The 18,785-nt window shown below is 38.0% G+C and overlaps 1 protein-coding gene across 1 annotated transcript in view; it reads right to left on the bottom strand.

Annotated features, from left to right (window-relative positions):
* Positions 1-18,785, bottom strand: part of SLIT2 (slit guidance ligand 2) — a 454,506-nt gene that overhangs the window by 278,253 nt on the left and 157,468 nt on the right. The window contains exon 3 of the mRNA XM_014937040.1: positions 186-293. Within this exon, the coding sequence (XP_014792526.1) occupies positions 186-293 (108 nt within the window). The remainder of the gene's footprint in view (positions 1-185; positions 294-18,785) is intronic.

Genomic DNA, 18,785 nt, shown 5'->3' with positions numbered 1-18,785 from the left:
CGCGGGGAGCGCGGAGTTGTTGCGCGGAGTTTCCCACGCAGCCGTGGGGTGTCAAGCCCCCCGCAAGAAGGGAGATGGAGGGAGCGGGACCGGGGTCCTGCGTGTGTTCTGCCCGGAGAGGGAGGGGGGGCTGAAACCTCCCCCCCCACCGCCCCCCGCACTTGCAAATATCTCGGGCTTCTCACCGAGGGGCTTCTCTTCTGTTTTCTGCAGCCATCGCTACCGAGGGAGGACGAGGATTGTTTCTTCCGTTGCAGTTTTGCTCTGAAACCCACCAGAACCTCTCATAAATCCTGTAAAAAAAAAAACCCAAACATAAAATGGCAAGTGTTATTCCATACTTTAAAATATCGTCGAGTAGCAACACTAACACGTTAACAAAACACCTTCCATTTCAAAAAATTGCATTCTAAATACGCACAGTGTTCCTGAAATAAATTTTCCTGAAGTGTTGTTTATTGTCAGCGCGTCTTCAGTGTTCTTAGGAAAATACTAAGTGCATCAGGCTCTTAAATAAATTCTAACTGGTGTTAGTTTTCTTTGCCTGTGAATTCCGTTCTGTGCAATTTATAACAGCTCTTGAGACCCCAGTAATAGGTGAAAGTGATTTGTCTTTCGTAGCTGGCAACCCCCAGCAGTGATGACTAAGCCTTCAGCAAGGTGTAGTTTGTAAACGCTCAAGGGAGTCCCTAGTTTCTTCCATATGGCTGGGTCCAGCTGAGTCTCCTCATCCCTGGGGTCTCCGCTGCACAATCCCCACAAGAGGCTTACTGCCTCTTTTTGCCCGTTACCAAGAGGACAAATTCTCTTCTCAGAAACCCTATTCTAGATCCCAGTTAATCTGCTGAAGTGGAAGCCAGCAAAGTTTCTCCCGACTTCCCTTCCTGTAGAAATTCAGCCCAAATGAAAACTGCTAAAAATGTCCGTTACCTACGAAAAACTGTTTCGTTTTTTTGATCCATTTGTTTAAACAACATCCAGAAAATTGGATCGTTGCACTGTTTTGAAATGCTGATAATGGCATCTTGGGTCTTGCAGAAATACAGAGATACAGAGAGGCGGAGAATTCAGTGACTGTAAGTGGAAAACATCAGCTTCTACGTATAAATGCTTTCCTCTCTTTTCTCCCGTTTGATTGGTTTAGGTCTTTACAAAGGATTTAGAAAGGATTTTGCAACTTTCTAGTAAGCAACAGGAAAGAAGAAAAAGAACATAATGTAACATATTGCTTTCATGCCTCTACTAAAATCCTTTATCTTATAACTCCAGGCAGAGAAAAACCAGAAAATACAAATGTTAGCCATTCGGTATTTTTCATTATTTGTTTCAAGTACCAGCAATTTGCCTAGCACTGCAGAAGACAGAAAGAGAAGAAATAATAAATCTTTTTTATATAGTAATTCTCAGAAAATCTGAATCCATTCTTAAAGTGCTAAATGTTCTACACATCTCTGTGCAGAGCTGGTTCAAAATCTAAACGGGTCTTCATTTAATATACATTGTTTTCAAAGACAAGTATACTAAGTACAAGGCAAGATCAATTTTTATTCCTATTTGGGGGGTTCATTGATTTTTAACATACTCACCTTTGAAGCATACCTTTCATTCATTCAGATCGATTTTCCTGAGCGTCTTGCCTGCCAGCACATTGAAACTCTCTGTTTGTGATCCAAACTCTTTAATGGGAGAACTCCCAATGCCTGAAATTGTCCAAGGATGAGGCCTTCTGTCAGACACGCTCCAGTATCACTGCTGGGGTACGGACCTTGCCCCGCGGAGTGCCCTGTGGCTTCCTCAGTTCCCTGCAAAATGAATTCTAGGCCACTTCCAAAGTTATAAGGGAAAATATTTTCCCACAGAGGAAGACGCTGGGGAACAAAATACCACAGCAAGATAGGTTAAAAGAAAAGCAATTCGAAACATTCATCAGTGGAAAAGCAAAAATTTTCTTACGGCCATTTCAGAAAATACCGACAGCAGCAGTTTCCTGTTCTCCAGATTTCAGCGTACAACATTCCACCCTTTGGAGGATAGTCTAAAGGGATACTCAAAAAGATAAGAAGATCAGAACCATTAGCATAAGGAGATCAAAGTCAGTAATGGTAGGTAACATCTTCAGAACAGGATCCAGAACTTCAAAATAGAAAAAGCTGCTATTCTCAGCTGAGGTTGGTAACAGAGACTACGGCTGAGCACAAAGCTCCGTGCTGTGTAGATATATCTGAGTGAGCTTGGTGAACACCAGCTCTATGAGCATCACTCTAGCTTTATAAGGACAGTATGACTAAAAGATACTAAACCAAATGATTCACCAATTTGTAAATAACTGAAGGTCAGTAAGGTGATAGGAAAATGGCCAATAGAGGCCATTTATCAAGAATAAATAGTATAAACTAATCTAGTTTCCCTCTTTGACAAGGCAACTAACTTTGTGGGTGAGGGAAAAGCATGATAGATGGTGGTATTAGCGGGTCGTTTGCCACCATGCACATTAACATTCTTCTAAGCAATCTACTTAAATGCAGACAAAATCTAATTGCTGGAACGTGGACACTTAACTGAATAAAAAACCTCGAGCCCTATATTCAGAGTATGGTTGATGGTCAGTCTGGGAGTGTATAGAAAGCAGAGTCTTTTAAAAAGCTGTTAAGACCATTATGCCACTGAATGATTCCATTAATGATGGAAATTATGTATAACTATTAACAGATGATACCAGAATGGGAGGCGTGTAAGGAGATTACAAGGTAGAACCACAATTCAAAATTATATTGAAAAACTGGAGAAAATACATGAAATTGGTAAATCTTAAGGAAGACATGACCATAACATTGTATTCAAAAAAGAAATTCCAATGCATAAATACAAAATGACTAGCAGGGCAGCAGCACTCCAGAGAAGGACGTGGAGACAAAAACGTATCATCTTAAATTTATGACAAGGGAGATTCCATTACAAAAGGCAAACATCATTCTGATGAGGTATATATTACATAAGGGAGGTAAACATTCTTAAATGCTTACCAAGTCCTAAAGCTTCATAAAAGCTTTTGTCAGCTTTTATGGGTAGAATAAAATGTTCCATTTTGGACACCATTCCTAAAATACGCTGTAAATAAAACAGAGACACTCCAGAGGACAAAACTAAAAATAAAAGTTTTAACAAACATCAAATATGAAAAAAGTTTGAAAAAAGTGCACTTACCTGGTTTAAAAACAAACAAACACGCACACACGCACCCCTCGCAAAAACCCCCAACAAAAACAACACTCAGAAAAAGGAGAGACATAATAATACTTCCCAAAATTAAAACGTGTTTGTAAGCAGCAGGGTGGTCAGTTAATATTCACAACCAGTAAAGGGTTTCATTTTTGGGAAGGAAAGTTTATGAATCAGAAAAATTTATAGTGAAGATGGCTGTGAAACCCAAAAGGCGATAATGGTCTTTGCTTCATCCCCCTCAAGCCAAATTTTTACTGGAAATTTTAAAACAGATTAAACCCATGTTAGATAGGTCCCCCTCAAGCCAAATTTTTACTGGAAATTATAAAACAGATTAAACACATGTTAGATAGGGATTATCCAGATGTGCTAACACTGTAGTGTCTGAGAAGGGACATTAGCTATTTGGCCTTTCACATTCTTTTTAGCTATGATTTTCCATGGGCTATTAAATAAGAAGCCTTCTAGCAGTAATATTCATTTTCAAGAGGACAACTGGCTATGTGTATTAGTTGCTTACTATTTATTGTCACATGTTTATAGAATCATAGAACAGTGACAGTTGGAAGGCACCTTAAAGATCATCGAGTTCCAACCCCCTGCCATGGGCAGGGACACCTCCCACCAGACCAGGTTGCTCAAAGCCCCATCCAGCCTGGCCTTGAACCCCTCCAGGGATGGGGCATCTACAGCTTCTCTGGGCAACCTGTTCCAGTGTCTCACCACCCTCACAGGAAAGAATTTATTTCTGGTATCTAATTTAAATCTCCTCTCTTTCAATTTAAAACTCTTACCCCTGTAAAACCATTACCCATTGTCCTATCACTACACTGCCTGATATAGAATCCCTCCCCATCTCTCCTGTAGACCCCCTTCAGGTACTGAAAGGCCATTATAAGGTCTCCCCAGAGCCTTCTCTTGCCCCCTTCAGGTACTGGAAGGCCATTATAAGGTCTCCTCAGAGCCTTCTCTTATAATTCAGGATCACCCAGCAATTCCAGTCAGAACTATGCTTGGAAGTAAAGCAGTACAACAAAAATATGACCATGAATCCCTGGCTTTTCCTTTTTAAGTTGACATGATGTATGAAAGGTAGAGGGAAATAATACATTTTTTTAAAAACTGGCAACTAAGTCCTTTTGTCCATCAAGCTAATGTGAAGTTCCTTGGCTATCTCCCTGTAAGTGAGCAGAGATCGTGTGGAACAAGCAACGCAGAGATGATGCCAGCATTCAAATCCCAACAGAGGAAGAAGTTTGTGCCATGATCAGTGCAAAAGAAGTCACGAGGAGAACCTGAGCAACCAGCTAGCATCGTATACATGATACATGGTAAAAGAGTGATGGGGAAATAAAAAAAAAAAAAAAAAAAGTGTGAAAAAAGAAAAAGAAAGCTGGAGAAAAACAGGTACATACAGTGAGAACAAAAAGCATGAACATGCAAGAGAAGAATAGGGAAACCATGTATTGCATTGCTGAATAAGCATGAAAGAAAATTACTTTTCTTTAAAAGTCTGTTGCAACACAGATACAGTAGGATAGGTGCAACCTACTGGAAAATATAGTTAAATATTATTTAAATAGTATTCTGCTTGTAATCCTTCTGAACATTTACTCCTTGTGACAGTCCCATGGGAATAATCCTAGCCTGTATTTTCTGAGCTTTAACTGTTTTGATATTTCACAGTGGACCACAACCTAAAGAGCAACTTGGAAATTGTGAGTGTACCCACACAATATTTCAGCTCAATGAAGATTTTATTTAGTTGCTAGCTATCTTCTCTAGTTGATAGCTAGCCAGGTTTTGAACAAGTCTGAAATGCCTCCAAATTCAATACAAGATTAAAGCAAAGGCTAGCTGGCAGGAAGGGGGTATAGGACCATGTCTGTGTTTGTACAACTTCTCCAAGGGAGCTAAGGATCAAACTTCTTGACTTCTCTGAAACAACACCCATCATAAACATTACAACTGGTAGTAAATATTTCAGAAATGTATCCTTAATCTAAAGCTGAGTGACCTGAGGTTTATCCAATATCAAAGGGACACTATCAAATTTTTAAGGTCACGGATTTCACACATGTAAAACCTTTAGGCTCCTGTGGAGCTATCTGGAGCCTCACAAGGTTTTACCATAAAGTATGACTGGAAATTTATTTGAAAATTTTCCTGGTTTTTAGGAGCTGAAAATGAAAACCTTGAATCACTCCATTATTGTTCTAATGGAGTAGAGTGGATTTATTCCAGTTATTCAAATAAGTAGCACTTAAAGTACTCCGTGGAGATCTGTTGTGTAGCAGGATTCTCATTAGAATTTGCACCTTTATGAAAAATATTTATAATACCTCATGACTAGGTATAGAAAAATCTGAGGAGGTAGGAAATGGAAGTGTTGGAGCTGGGTGAACACAGTGGTATCACAGGACCTAGAAAATGCACGTTACTTTATTCAGGTTTTATATGCTGCACTTATGCTTAAATTTCATACTGCAACATGGGATTATTTCAAAATAGCTAGGCTAAATTCTGTTTATGCTTCCTGGTAAATTAAGGAGCTATATGAAAGTCTCCCCAACCAGCAATAGCCATGTGACAACACTACGTTGATAAATCCACCTAATCTGTATTAAGAAGATGAATTTCCAAAGAATAAACAATTGGGATGCTGAAACTCAAAGGGAGAATGCAAGAAGTGCTTCAGCAGAGAAAACCAACACACAATAAACTGGTCTAACATTGCCAATCTTTTCCCCAAGTTTTATGCAAAAGATAAATCAATTCATTTCATTATTTACCTGAAAACCAGACCGAAGTGTTTTATAGTCAGTATTTATTATGGTGTATCTTCACCTACCAGTAAAAGTCTCATAATTTGTGCTAGCACAGTCTTTAACCCTTACCAGTGACCTCTCAGGTCCTATCAAATGCAGAAAATCTGATAGTTGTTTTATGTTCAATACTCCTATGACATAGATTAATGAACACACTATATTACTTATCTTGCATGGGATGGCACAAGCGACCTCATCTACCTCGTGTCGTTTGAGAACTTTATCATTTCAACTAAATGAACACACTATATTACTTATCTTGCATGGGATGGCACAAGGGACCTCATCTACCTTGTGCCGTTTGAGAACTTTATCGTTTCAACTAAAAAAATGATTTTGTGATTTATGAGCAATTTGTATTTGAGAATCCGAACTCCCAATTCAGTGTGTGCGAATTTTTAGGAATTCATTACACTTTAGTGTAAAAGGGATTATTCAAATTATCGAGTCTGACATTTTGCATGAGACAGACCACTGAAGCTGATATTTCTGCATCAAGGCTGATAATTTGTGCTAAGCTAATCATATCCTTGCAGGGTGGAGGATCTAGTCTCTTACCATCAAAAGTAACCAGGAAATCTCAATCTTTAAACAATTTGGTTTCGGCTTCATTTTGGCTATTTGCAAACAGAAAGCTAATTTTTCACAGCAAGCATAGTCATGCTACTTTATACTCATTTGTTTCAGTGTTAATGTCTGGCCTTTAAATTAAATCATTATTTTCCTTCCCTGGGGATTGCCACCCTGATGTAGTTATAAACAGACAATATACCCTTCCTCGCAACTTTCATTTTGTCAGGCTTCCTCTGTTGTAACTGAATCTGAGGATAAAATGGCATTATTTCTTCGGATTAACTGTTACCTATTCCATCAATGCAGCTCACAACTTGTTTTCACTGTCATCTGGCAGCAGAGGTAGAACACTTATTCCTGGCACAAGGGAATAAGCTGCAACTGATTTTTCAAATCTTTTCATAATGACCTTTCCAAGTCTTTCTCAGCTTCTCTTCAGGTTTCTGTAGAAACGTATCTGTCCCAATGAATTGGAAAGGATTTCTCCAGGTTCACCTCATGGTTGTTAATATCGCTGAAGACTTAGAAAACAATAGCTTTTAGATTCTATATAGTCTTTCCTTCCCTTTCAGGGTCCATATTAAATGAAATTTGATGATAGTGCAAAGGGTACTTTTTTCTGCAATTTTAAATTGAGATGGCTGGTTCTCTTTAAAAAAAATAATATTGTAAACAAGCATGGGTGATCTTTGTGTCATTCCCTTTTGCCTCTCTGTGAGGGAAAATAGAAAATGAGGTGAGTTCACTGTTAACCCTTCTGTTGGCCATACCAAGGAAATCAGAGCTGCAATGCATTCTGTCCTCTGAGTCCTCTCTCTGAAGATTCCACTCTTAAAAAAAAAAATAATAAAAAAAATCTGTTTTGAAATCTTCCAGTAGATATTTCAGTTGAAAAAACTAAGTAACTCTACCCACTGGTCTTGCCACTTGCCATAACACAACATGCACTGGACATTTCTACATTTCTGTATTTGTTTGTGGTTTGTACAGTATTTTTCTTGTGAGAAGAGAGAAGATTGGGTTTGGGGATAGGTTCTTTTTGAGAAAGGAAGGAGATATTGCTTATAAAGTGTCTGAGTTGATAAGGATACTTTGAGTGCTGAGATCTCTCAAACTTTTCTGGCAGCTTTCCTGAGAGAAAAAAATGTTATAAATTGCTTTTATCTAAGCATACAAAAAGTTTCTAACACATACTAATTTTATTATACATGTGTTCTATATTTTTGTTTCTTTATTACCACATAGAATAATGTATTTCAATTCTATCTGATTAGGATTGAAACTGTATCGGTCCTAGAGAGAACATTGCTGAATCTTTGTTTTCCACTTATTGCTTAAAAATGAGTATGTGAGAACATATTTTTCCTGAAAGGCAGTGCTTTCTCTCTGTAGATAACTTACTCAAAAGACATTTTCTTGAGAAATAAAAGCTGGTAGATATTTTCAGCTGGGTATATTCTATTCATAACAAATTTTGACGCATTAGCCACAACCTTTGAAGAACAATGGTTTAATAGGAACATGAAATATATTCCTTCCAGTCATGTTGGTAACTCAGTGTTTTCACCAAAATATTTTTGCCTCTTACCCTCCCGTTGGTTTTGTGTACCTGACACTTTGCTCTATTGTCTGAAAACACAACACAAAAGCAACGGGGAAGAATTTATTGTGGAAGCAGTTCCACTAGGAAAGGGTTCTGGAAAGGAAGAGATTCCCTAAACATAGCAAGAGGGTGAGCTGCAAATATTTATTTTAGAACAGGTAACATTAAGAATCCATGCCCTTTAACACTTGCATCTTGGCTTATTGAACAGCTCATATTCGAGGAATGAAGCAAACTCAAATGTCCAGCAAAGGACAGTAAGATGCTCAAGAAGAGGAACTGTATCTGGCATTCAGCTGTATGGAAAAAAATTGTGTGAATATAAGAGAAAGGATCAAGGCCTTTTTTTTTTTTCTACTGTTCCCTCTCCATTGTACCTGCCAGATAGAAAACAAAGACTATGGGGGAGAAGAAAGGCAGATACCACCATTCCCCAATGGAAAGAAGAGAAATTATGATCTGTATGTCTGGATTGTAAAATTTTTCACTATCCAAATCTCTGTTGCTAACAGCATATGTTAAGAGTATGGAGTACAAGTTCCGCTGCATACCTTTAGAATAATACATAATGAAAGATATTTAAGCTGTCCATATTGCATATCAACATTTTTCCACAGCTGTAGCAAGAATTGTGAAGCTAGTTCTAAGAAAACAAAGTGGTGTGAAGATGAAAAGAGACAAGGGCGTTTTTTCAGATGAACAGTTCTCCCACTGAAAAATGCAGTTTCTGATCAACAAATGGTATTTGGGAATTCAAGATGATTTTATAAGCAACGTTGACTGAAATAACAAGTGATACTTTATTTTCATTGCAAATTTTATTTTGACATGCTCAAACCTAAATATTTTGATTTTCCATTTGAAATGATGATTGGCTGTCTGATTGCTGTTTATTTTTTTCAAAAGAAAAAAAAAGAAAAAAAAGAAAAAAAAAGCAAAGCAAGGAAGGCAAAATCCTCACACTGACCCAAATTTTTATTGAAATATCTTCCCCAGTTTTGGTATAGTCACTGAACTTAAAATTGATTAGCCACATAAATTCAGCCTCCAGTTCCCTGAGCCATCTGTAAGCAGAAACTTTGGAAAATACCTGGGATAAGTATGTAAAGAAGGAAGATTTTGCTATGTTAATGGTAGGAGCTTGTTACAGTCACCTAGGGTGGAAGTTAGAAATGGATAAAGATCTTCAGCATTATGAGAAAGATTGCTACTGAGAACTGTGTGCTTCTAGTATAGTTTTCCACTAGTATTGAGAAGAACCAGATATTCCTGAAGACAATAGACAACAAATTTAATTGCCAAACAATTCCTGAACCACAAAGCAGTAATTCTACTGGTTTAGATTTTTTTTTGCTATTTTATGCAATATTTCTAGAAAGGAGGGTCATCAAGTACAACATTAGATTGAATGATCGATTCTTTTAAACTTAAATGCAGAGAAACGAAAACAACTCCATCGGATCATTTGATATATTCAGGAAACTAGTTTGTGAACCTGGTTAATGCAAAAACTCTGTTTCATTAAAGAGAAGGAGTCTTGAAGTTGCTTTAAGCGAACAGCTTAATTTTGATCTGTATTCTAAGGATGTAAGAATGAGCGAGGACAATGGTTTCACATCCAAACTTATGAATAAGCACCTGAAAAAATATCAGACGAAAGCAGAGACATCAGACTTTAATATGTTTTATAATTCCCAACTAAGAGCAAAATATTTATATCAATAAAAATAATGATCAGAGAAAGGAGTGGGGTTTCACTGAGTGAGGTGAAACTGAATAAATTCTAGATATTCTTGGAAAAGATCACATTGTCTATGCTTATACAAGTTTGATCACGGAGAAAAGGTTAACACAGGTATGAAACTAGACATTTAAGTACACGTAGGAATTTAGGATATAAGGAAAAGAATAACTATGGAACCACAGTTCCCTGTGAAGAAAAAAGCAGATAAGATGCAAAGATACACTGGAAAAGGTCATTGGAAAAAAATTCTTATGCTCCTTGGCTGAACAAGATTATCAGGCTATTTCCGTACGTTAACTTACTTCTAAGGGTAATTTGCGGGTGTAGTAAAGAATATTTAATTTTAAAAGTGGATTACATGTAGTTTTCAAAATTTGGGATGAGAAAATGAAGACTATTTCATCTACTTGAAATTGCAACTTTTTTTTTACAGTGTTTTGGTGAAAATGCACGGTCTTTTTCAGTGTTTCAAAGACTGATACTTGTATAGCTCTAAACATAGGTTTAGAACCTACAGAGACTCTACCCCTTTTACTGAAAATATAGACAAGTCTGATTCATCTCATTAGGATTAGAAATCATGGAATAATTTCACTCATCATTTGAAATACTCTAGTGTCCTGATAACATGGGTACTATTCACCAGAATTCAGTTATGCAAAACAATGTGTCTCATCTGAAATATATCACTTCCACCAGCCCAGTGGGCCTGATACTAAAGCAGAATACTAATTCAGTTCTGAGTAAGAGGCTCCTCTTTTGGATTTCCTGCTAACATTCACAGAATTATAAGCATTCAACAATTGTATTTCTAACAAATATGAACATAACTTCATGTAAAGTGCAAACCAGGAGTTTAACAACTTGGAAAGAAATACTTCAGATTTCTCTGGAGAAGTGTATAAAGAGAGCCCAACCAAAAGCTTACATCTTAATCAAAAGTACAGCTTAACCAAACAGTTTGTTTGGAAAGGAGTTCACGTTGTCCATGGCATCAGTGCAGCATACTTCTTTGCTACATCAGAGAAATGTTTAGCTCTCTATTAACACAGGGATGAGGAATGAAAGGAACTTCACACCTACATTTGAAACAGGAAAAAAGTTGTATGAAATACAAGGAATTTTTTACTCTGTATAAACAGCAAATTAAACACTGCAAAGTATTTACTCCCCTAATACCATTTTTAACCATTTTTGTGAATGTCAACTTCCCCAGAACCAGTCTTTCAACATCTACAAAACAAATAATTCCTTTGATCAGGACTCAGCTTATTAGAACAAGAGTGAGGCAGACTTGAAAAACTACTAAGAGTCCCGGATTATTTCAGCCTGGAAGCTCTATTTTACCACTTCTCTCCCTCTCATTTTGCAACCTCAGTCGTACTAAATAATTTCCTCAAGCTAATAAATGCTGAATTTATATGGCAGTCTTCACCTTGATCCTCCTCTCAGTACGGCAACTGCTGCTGTTGCAGGGGCCTGCTGGGTTGTTGTGGTTTCTCTATCCTACTGTGGGTTTTATGTATTTAAACGTGCTGGTTTCTTGTATTATTAAAGTCTCTCATTGGGGCAATATTATTGCACAGGAGTGTTGATTTAAAGGGAAGCCTTTCTGAACACACAAATTCCCTGTCAGTAACCAGCAGAAGGCAGAACAGAATATTCAACACTTTGTAGTCAATTTGAATGCAATCCTCTGATATTCTATCCAGCCCAGAAAAACTCAGTGGGACCCATGAATTATAGATCACCAGTACAGAGGTTAACAGCTGGAAAAAAAATACATACTTGCAATCAGAAGTATCTGAATCATCCCAGATATTTTTTTGTTCGAAACATAGGCAAAATCTCCAGTGCTTCTGTTTCTTCAGTCCTTGGGGTATATATGTATTGTGATAATAAAAGCAAAGACATTCTCCACAGGGCTCCACTTCTTTCAGTAGGCAAAATAAGTGGTGTTTAGGTGATAAATAAGATTTTGCTTTTCCCTTATTGTTCATTGTGTGGTCAGCAGCATCTCTCAGCTCCCGTGTTGGTTTTGTGTGTACACTAATCACGTCCTACGCTGAAAACAAAATGGTGAATTTCATCCTGAGTTTTCGCACGTTGCTTGTCGCCCTGGCATCTGATGCACTTCATAAATATTTACAACAACTATATGACAAGCTGTTATTTAAGCACCATTCTATATGCAAAAAGAAATTAAGGTCTGAAGTTTTCACTAAATCTTAGATGCCCGACTTGAGATGCGCATGACCCGAAATTTTAGTCATTAGTATCATACAACTTCTGCTTCACACTGTCTGTACTTGGTTGCAGTCCCGCATGAGACTTTCCATTTAGAGGTTCAGAATCTCACTGGCCAAGGTTTGCAGCAATCCAGTGCTGTCTGAGGGATAAAAAAGCAAGTTTTCAATGATTTATCATGCCTGATTCCCATCCAGATTCAGACAGAAGAAGATATATATTCTTGGCTTGCCTCTGCCAAGGACTACTCCCACCAAGAGTGAAATTCAAGACAAATCTTCAAATCATGGATGGCAAAGTTTTTCAAAAGAGATCGAGCTTTACTGCTCACACACACCCCCATCAAAAAAAAAAAACAAACCCTCAAAAAAACCCCAAAACAACAAAAAAAAAACAACCTGGGAGGGGCGGGGGGATAGAAAAAAGCTACAACCCAAAATCCTGAACAACTTCAAAACTGCTCCTAAAAATGAATTGTGAAAAAGTCCCACACAGTTTCTGTTTGTTGCTGGAGTCTGGCAAAGTTTATATGGCAGCGTAAAGAAGACCTTGGAATGACGGATGGCACCACCATCCCTGCCTGTAATATAAAAAGTATAGTCAGTGTTCACTTCTCCATGTACAGGCAGCTCTCTTCATTTTCCAGAAACTTCAGCACTCTATTTCTCAACTGACCGTGGTACCCATCTAAACCTCATTCCTGCAGAGAACTGACCTGCCTCATTCTCTCTTCATCCTCTCCTTTTGCAAGCTGTCCTGGCAGAGGAATGTGGACACAGATGAGAGGGCAAAAGGGCATCAAATTGCCTAACAGAAGTACAGAATTAGACTTCAGGTGAAAGAGTATATAATGTAAAATAGATCATTGCTTTTGCTTATAAATATAAATGATCCCTTTTGCGTGTAGCTTCAAAAACAATGAGGATGGCATTAAGTCTCATGAATAAAGGACCTCAGGTGTCATGACTGATAAGCAAAGAGTGACATTAGAAGGACAGAAGAAAAAAATAAGAACTTAATAACCTTTTGCTCAGCTGAGGAACTGGCTAGTATGAGGGAAAAAAAAGAGTTGAACCAAGTGTCATGTGGTTGTAGGAGGCACAGTGAATGGACTGCTCTTGTCCTTAACTCTCTTTTGGTCTGTTCGAGTTACATTTCATACTCCCCATTTCAAGCAAATGATGTAAGCAAGTGCTTAAGGTCACTTTTATTCTTCATTTAATAAAGATTATACAACATTGAATAAATGCTTCTATTTCTTTTACTTAAATGTAGTTCTTTTCTGCTAGGGAGCATTTCAGGATTGTAACACAGAGGGATGTAAACTCCCAATAGAGTCAACTCTTGGCCTCACTGAAGCTGGTGGTAAAACTCTTGTTCATGGGAATTCTATTTCATCAGAGTACTTAGCTAAATTTCTAGCTGTTGTTTGAATTCATGTGCATTTGAGACATTTCACTAGTATAGAAATCTCCTATAAAGCAATTCTGTAGTAGTAAATTTTTCTTACTCTCAATCATTATTTTATATGGAAACTTTATAAGAGAGTACATTAATGCCATAAAGTAAAATAAAATGAAATGAAAAATTATGCCTAAAAAGAAATACTAAAACATGGAAAAATGCTAAAACATTTTAATAATTTCAAAACCTCATGAAGGCCACAGCATAATTTTCAGCCAAAATATTTCTAAAACTGGCAGCCCACAAGAACCCTGGAACACCCATGTGGAAACATGTTTTTAATTTTGGAGTAAATATTTTTTCCTTGTGCACAGAAATCTTTTCTTTAAATAGTATAAGACAGCCCAAAATAGAGAGAAAGTTAAGCATTTTTGTTGTGAAATTAAAAATAAATTATACATAGCTAAAATCAAAGTTATTTCTATGCTACATTTGAAAAGTTCAGGAAAATAAACATTTCAGAAAGTGAAGCTTATAAAGCAAGGCCTTGGAAATCTCTTAATGCGGGGGGTTTAGATTTCCAAGTACCATTCCTCTGATTGCTACATGTTTACATGTACACCTAGAAGTGTGAACCTACTGACTGTGGGCCTTCAGACTCCATAATTACAAACTCACAGACAATAAAATGTGGAAACTTATCAGGGTTCTGTGCCATAAAGGATGGCACAGGGAGCAAAAGCTCAGAGGAGGATGAAGGAGGTCTCTCTCAAGCTACAAAAGTATCTCTAGAAGGACAGTTCTTTTACCTGGAAGTTATAAACTGGTCCTGGGCTATGTCGTGCCGCTGCAGCTGTAGCAAACATTAGGATTGGCTTTCACCACTTTGTATATACTCTGTTGCAGAGGAGGACAAATTAGAAGTCCTAAAGACAAATGTTTTTTTTTAAATGAAATTCAGAATCAGAACAAGAAAAACTAGTGAGTAATAGTCTGTTCTCATCTTTTTAGCTTCAAACACATAAAAGAACAGCACCAGATTCACACATCCTTCCATCATTAACCTTCTGTACTCTTGGGTATGAAAGGCATCTCCTTGTCTCTTCACAGCTCTGAAAACTGGCATTTTCTATCAATGCAAAAAGTAGAGAAAATCAATTAATAATATCAGTTTTATCACCAAGCAGCAATATGAATTGCTGAATCTTATTTGTCATCTTTCAAATGATCTGATTTCTACACCATGGTTTTCCTCAAGGCAAAATGTTGCTTTTCTTATTTTATATGTTTTTCTCTGCTCAGTTGCATGTGGGATGCTATGTTGGTTTATGTGATAAGAACGTTTGGTCACAAGTTTCCCAACTGTAGGCCAGAAAAGGTTCAGAGAAAGCTAACAGTAGTGATTAAGAGTATGAAAAATGTACCCAAAGAATGGTTGAAAAGATTGCCTATATAGAAAGCAGTGCGTAAAAAGGCTATAATAAAGTAGAAAAAATAATGAGTAGTAGGAAGAAAGGCATACTGGGAGCTTCTTTTCTAGTATAAGAAAATAGCATATTTAACTGAAGTTAAAGTTGTCAGATTAAAAATCAATGAGAAGTATTTTTGTATAGTACATAATTATTCGCCAGCACTGTTAGTCACAGAAAGTTGCCAGGACGTGCAAGATTGAAAACTCTTCACATATTTACATATATTTTTCAAGATTGTCCACAATAAAATTTAATATCATAATTTTGGAAAACATTTCAAATTACTGGCTTCATATCTCTAACTGTAGATCGCATCTGTTTCATAAGGAAGGTTTGGTTGCATTTGCCTTCAACAGAACAACGCTTAACATTTTTGTCAGTAAATAAAACGGGGCAGTAATGAAGACAAAATAGTGATTTTAAGCTCTCTGTTGGTCTAACCCAGCATGGTATTTTTTTTTTGTGCCATTAATTGTCAATAGCTACGGTGCCAGCATGTTAAGTTATGTGATGGGAAGGTGAAGGAGCACAGAAGCATCGCAGCAGGGCTGGGGGGAACCCCAATAACCTAACCAGAGAAGCAAGCACCAGCTCCACCAGGACCATCCCAGGAGAGGGTCAGCCCATGGTGACGCACATTGGGTTGAGTCAGTGGAAAGAATCTCCAGAGAACTTTTAGACTGGGGGGCAGGGTTACTGCCTATGGGACTCGTAGGATGCAGGGAGGGGCATTTTGGGATTGTACCAGACAATGTGCAATGGAATGTTTGGAGAAAGGATCAAAGGTGGGGAAAGGGAGTGATTATGGTTGCTTGGGGAGGAAAAAGCATGGAAAAAGACAGGGAAAAGAGGATAAAAGGTATGTGCAAACAGGTTGCTGGTCAGTATGCTTGTGATGCTATGCCCTGTGCCTGATCACTGCACTCTGTTCTGTTATCTTAAACTTTATTTTTCTGGGTGAGGAACTGCTTAACCTATGTGCATATGTGTGTGTTGGGAGGTCTAAGCTCCAGAACCTGGAATGGGAACCACTGGTCACAGTGCCCATGCGTAACTGGAGAGGCTGGAGTGCCTGTGCCTTTCATGGGGACGTACCTCAGTCTGTGACTGCTGGGGAATTCCAAGCCAGACTCAGCAGTGGGTAGGATAAGAGCCCTGGGAACCTGGTATTGGAGTGACCACAAGTCTGAACTAGATACCAGACAGACAACAGGGTCTAAGAGTTGGCTACTGGAGAGAGTAGAAGGTCCAAGCCAGGTACTAGAGAGACTGGCTTGGAGTCAGCTACCAGTGAGGTCTTAGGTCTAGACCAGCTACCAAGAAGACCCATTTGCATCTGTGTGCTTGTGAGGCGACTGCCAAACAGCCCGCTACCGACCGGAGCTGGGCAGATGGAGAGGTGACAGCCTTGCCTATGCTGAGCTGGGGGATTTAGTGCCTGATAGCAGGTTCAACAGTAGATTTTGTAATGGCAGGAGAAAATCCAAAATAAAAATAATTTTCTTCCATGGTGTTCTGTATAAACACTGACCAACAAGTAACACATGCTGTGGATCACAAAGACTGCATTCTGCTTTTACTGTCTTTTTAGGCTACTGTATCTCCATATTCTTATGTTGGATTATCCTTTGCATGTTACTACTTTTCATAACATCTTTAGTTTTATAATGCTCTACTCACATGAAAAATACTGTAATTGATTCTGAAAAGAACCCTGTATTTACCTCTTAATGTTGCTTTTATTTATGAACACTGTACCTGCCTCTGACATTCTGAGTCTCTTCATGGCATAAATTAGCAATATAGTTTTAAAAACTGAAAGCTGCTCTGGAGCTCTTCAGAGGAGATCACATTTACTTTACAGTTGCTTGTTAATTGCTTTAGTGCCTAAGGATGTACAACATATGTCCTGCAAAGAGACACCCATATGGTTGTACAGTGTATGTCCTGGCACTCTGTTGCCACAGACTAGAAAACAGACTTCTGTTTAAAATGCATGGCCCATTGCATGATTGAAGGTGTGACATATAAAGGATTATAACTGACAACATTGAAGCCCTACACCTGTCACAGTGCTGCGTTAGGAGGATACGTACGCTGCAGTGCCGAGGAGGGGAGAGGAGAGAAGATTGCCTTCGTAGAAGAAACAATTAACTGATATTTTATAATATTTTACACTGGAGAATTTATTTCTCAACTGTCTGATTTATTCGTGTCAGTGTGACTCAGCTGTAGCTCAATTGTCATTCAAAGGTTATAAAGTTAAAGAAGTTAGTAGAGGAAAAAGTGTAAGGGCATTAACTAGCCACATGGAACCGGATTTTAAAAGTTAATGAAGCTTTTAAGGCAGTAGAGAGGTGACTAAGGATATCTTTTAAAAGTGTCTACAGTTTTTAGAGGCCTAAACACTTCAAATAATCTAACGTTTAACCTTTTGGTTTTCTGGTGAGTATTATGGACATATCTGAATACTGGGAAAAATACAAGAATGTGCACAACCCTTAGAAACTCAGCAGTCCTTGTGGACAACCGTCTTAGAGTAAGGCAAACTTATTCCAGCAAAATACTAGCACTCTAGGACTCGTATTTGAGGTTCATACTCCTTAGCTTTACCTTTCTCAGTTAAATACTTAGGTAAGGAACTGAAGGACAAGATAAATCTCACCTAATTTTGGCTTTTTAAAGTATAGTGCTATTAGACCCTAAGCTAGTTCTCTAGACTTTCACTGCGCTACTGCAGAGAGATAAGAATCTCTAGAAGGTGAAATCCTATGTCTCTTAGAGATCTTTCTTCACTCTTTGGGTAGAAGGAATCACCCTGTAGAGATGCTCAGCTCTTTTCACTGACTGACTAGATAACTTCAGTAAGAGATTTCTCTCATCTATATTTAGAAAGCTAATACTTAGGTAAGGAACTGAAGGACAAGATTAATCTCACCTAACTTTAGCTTTTTAAAGTATAGTGCTATTAGACCTTAAGCTAGTTTTCTAGGCTTTCACTGCGCTACTGCAGAGAGATAAGAATCTCTAGAAGGTGAAATCCTATGTCTCTTAGAGATCTTTCTTCACTCTTTGGGTAGAAGGAATCACCCTGTAGAGGTGCTCAGCTCTTTTCACTGACTGACTAGATAAGAGATTTCTCTCATCTAAATTTAGAAAGCCGATTTACAAGCCTGGTGTTTCTAAATAGTTAATAAAAAGTGAAAGACATCTCCTCAGAGTGAGTCATCCTATCTGAAACCTGAGTCATGCTTCAGCTTCAGTGGTGTCTTTCTCTCTTCATTGACTACAGAGGAAGTGTAGGAGTACTCCTACGCTGGAATCATCTCTTACCTCAGGTATTTCATTTAAATGCTCAGGTTATGTGAGATTAATTAAGGTTTATGTGACATTTGACAGCCGCCTGAGTACTTTGCTGGAGTACCTCTTTCTTCTCCAGGTTACAATATCTTCCACATTGCCATCCTTTCTGACTTTTGCTCCCAAAGAGAGTGAGAGTATATGACAGAATTAATTTCTCCTCTTTAAGTTTTCTCATTGATGCAAATTCTCCAAGGTAGCTTATAACTTTAACAAATTAATACTACTACTTTCCGTTTGAGTTGGGGCTGGGTAGCTGAAAATCACAAAGAATGTAATAATATCTTAGGGTGCAATAGTGAAGCAAGCCATTTCCAAATTCTCCTGCTGAT

This window comes from Calidris pugnax, unplaced genomic scaffold (genome assembly GCF_001431845.1).
Source record: "Calidris pugnax isolate Ruff unplaced genomic scaffold, ASM143184v1 scaffold49, whole genome shotgun sequence".
NCBI lineage: Eukaryota > Metazoa > Chordata > Aves > Charadriiformes > Scolopacidae > Calidris > Calidris pugnax.
Note: the sequence above shows the minus strand (reverse complement) of the source record. Positions and strands in the feature narration are given on the sequence as shown.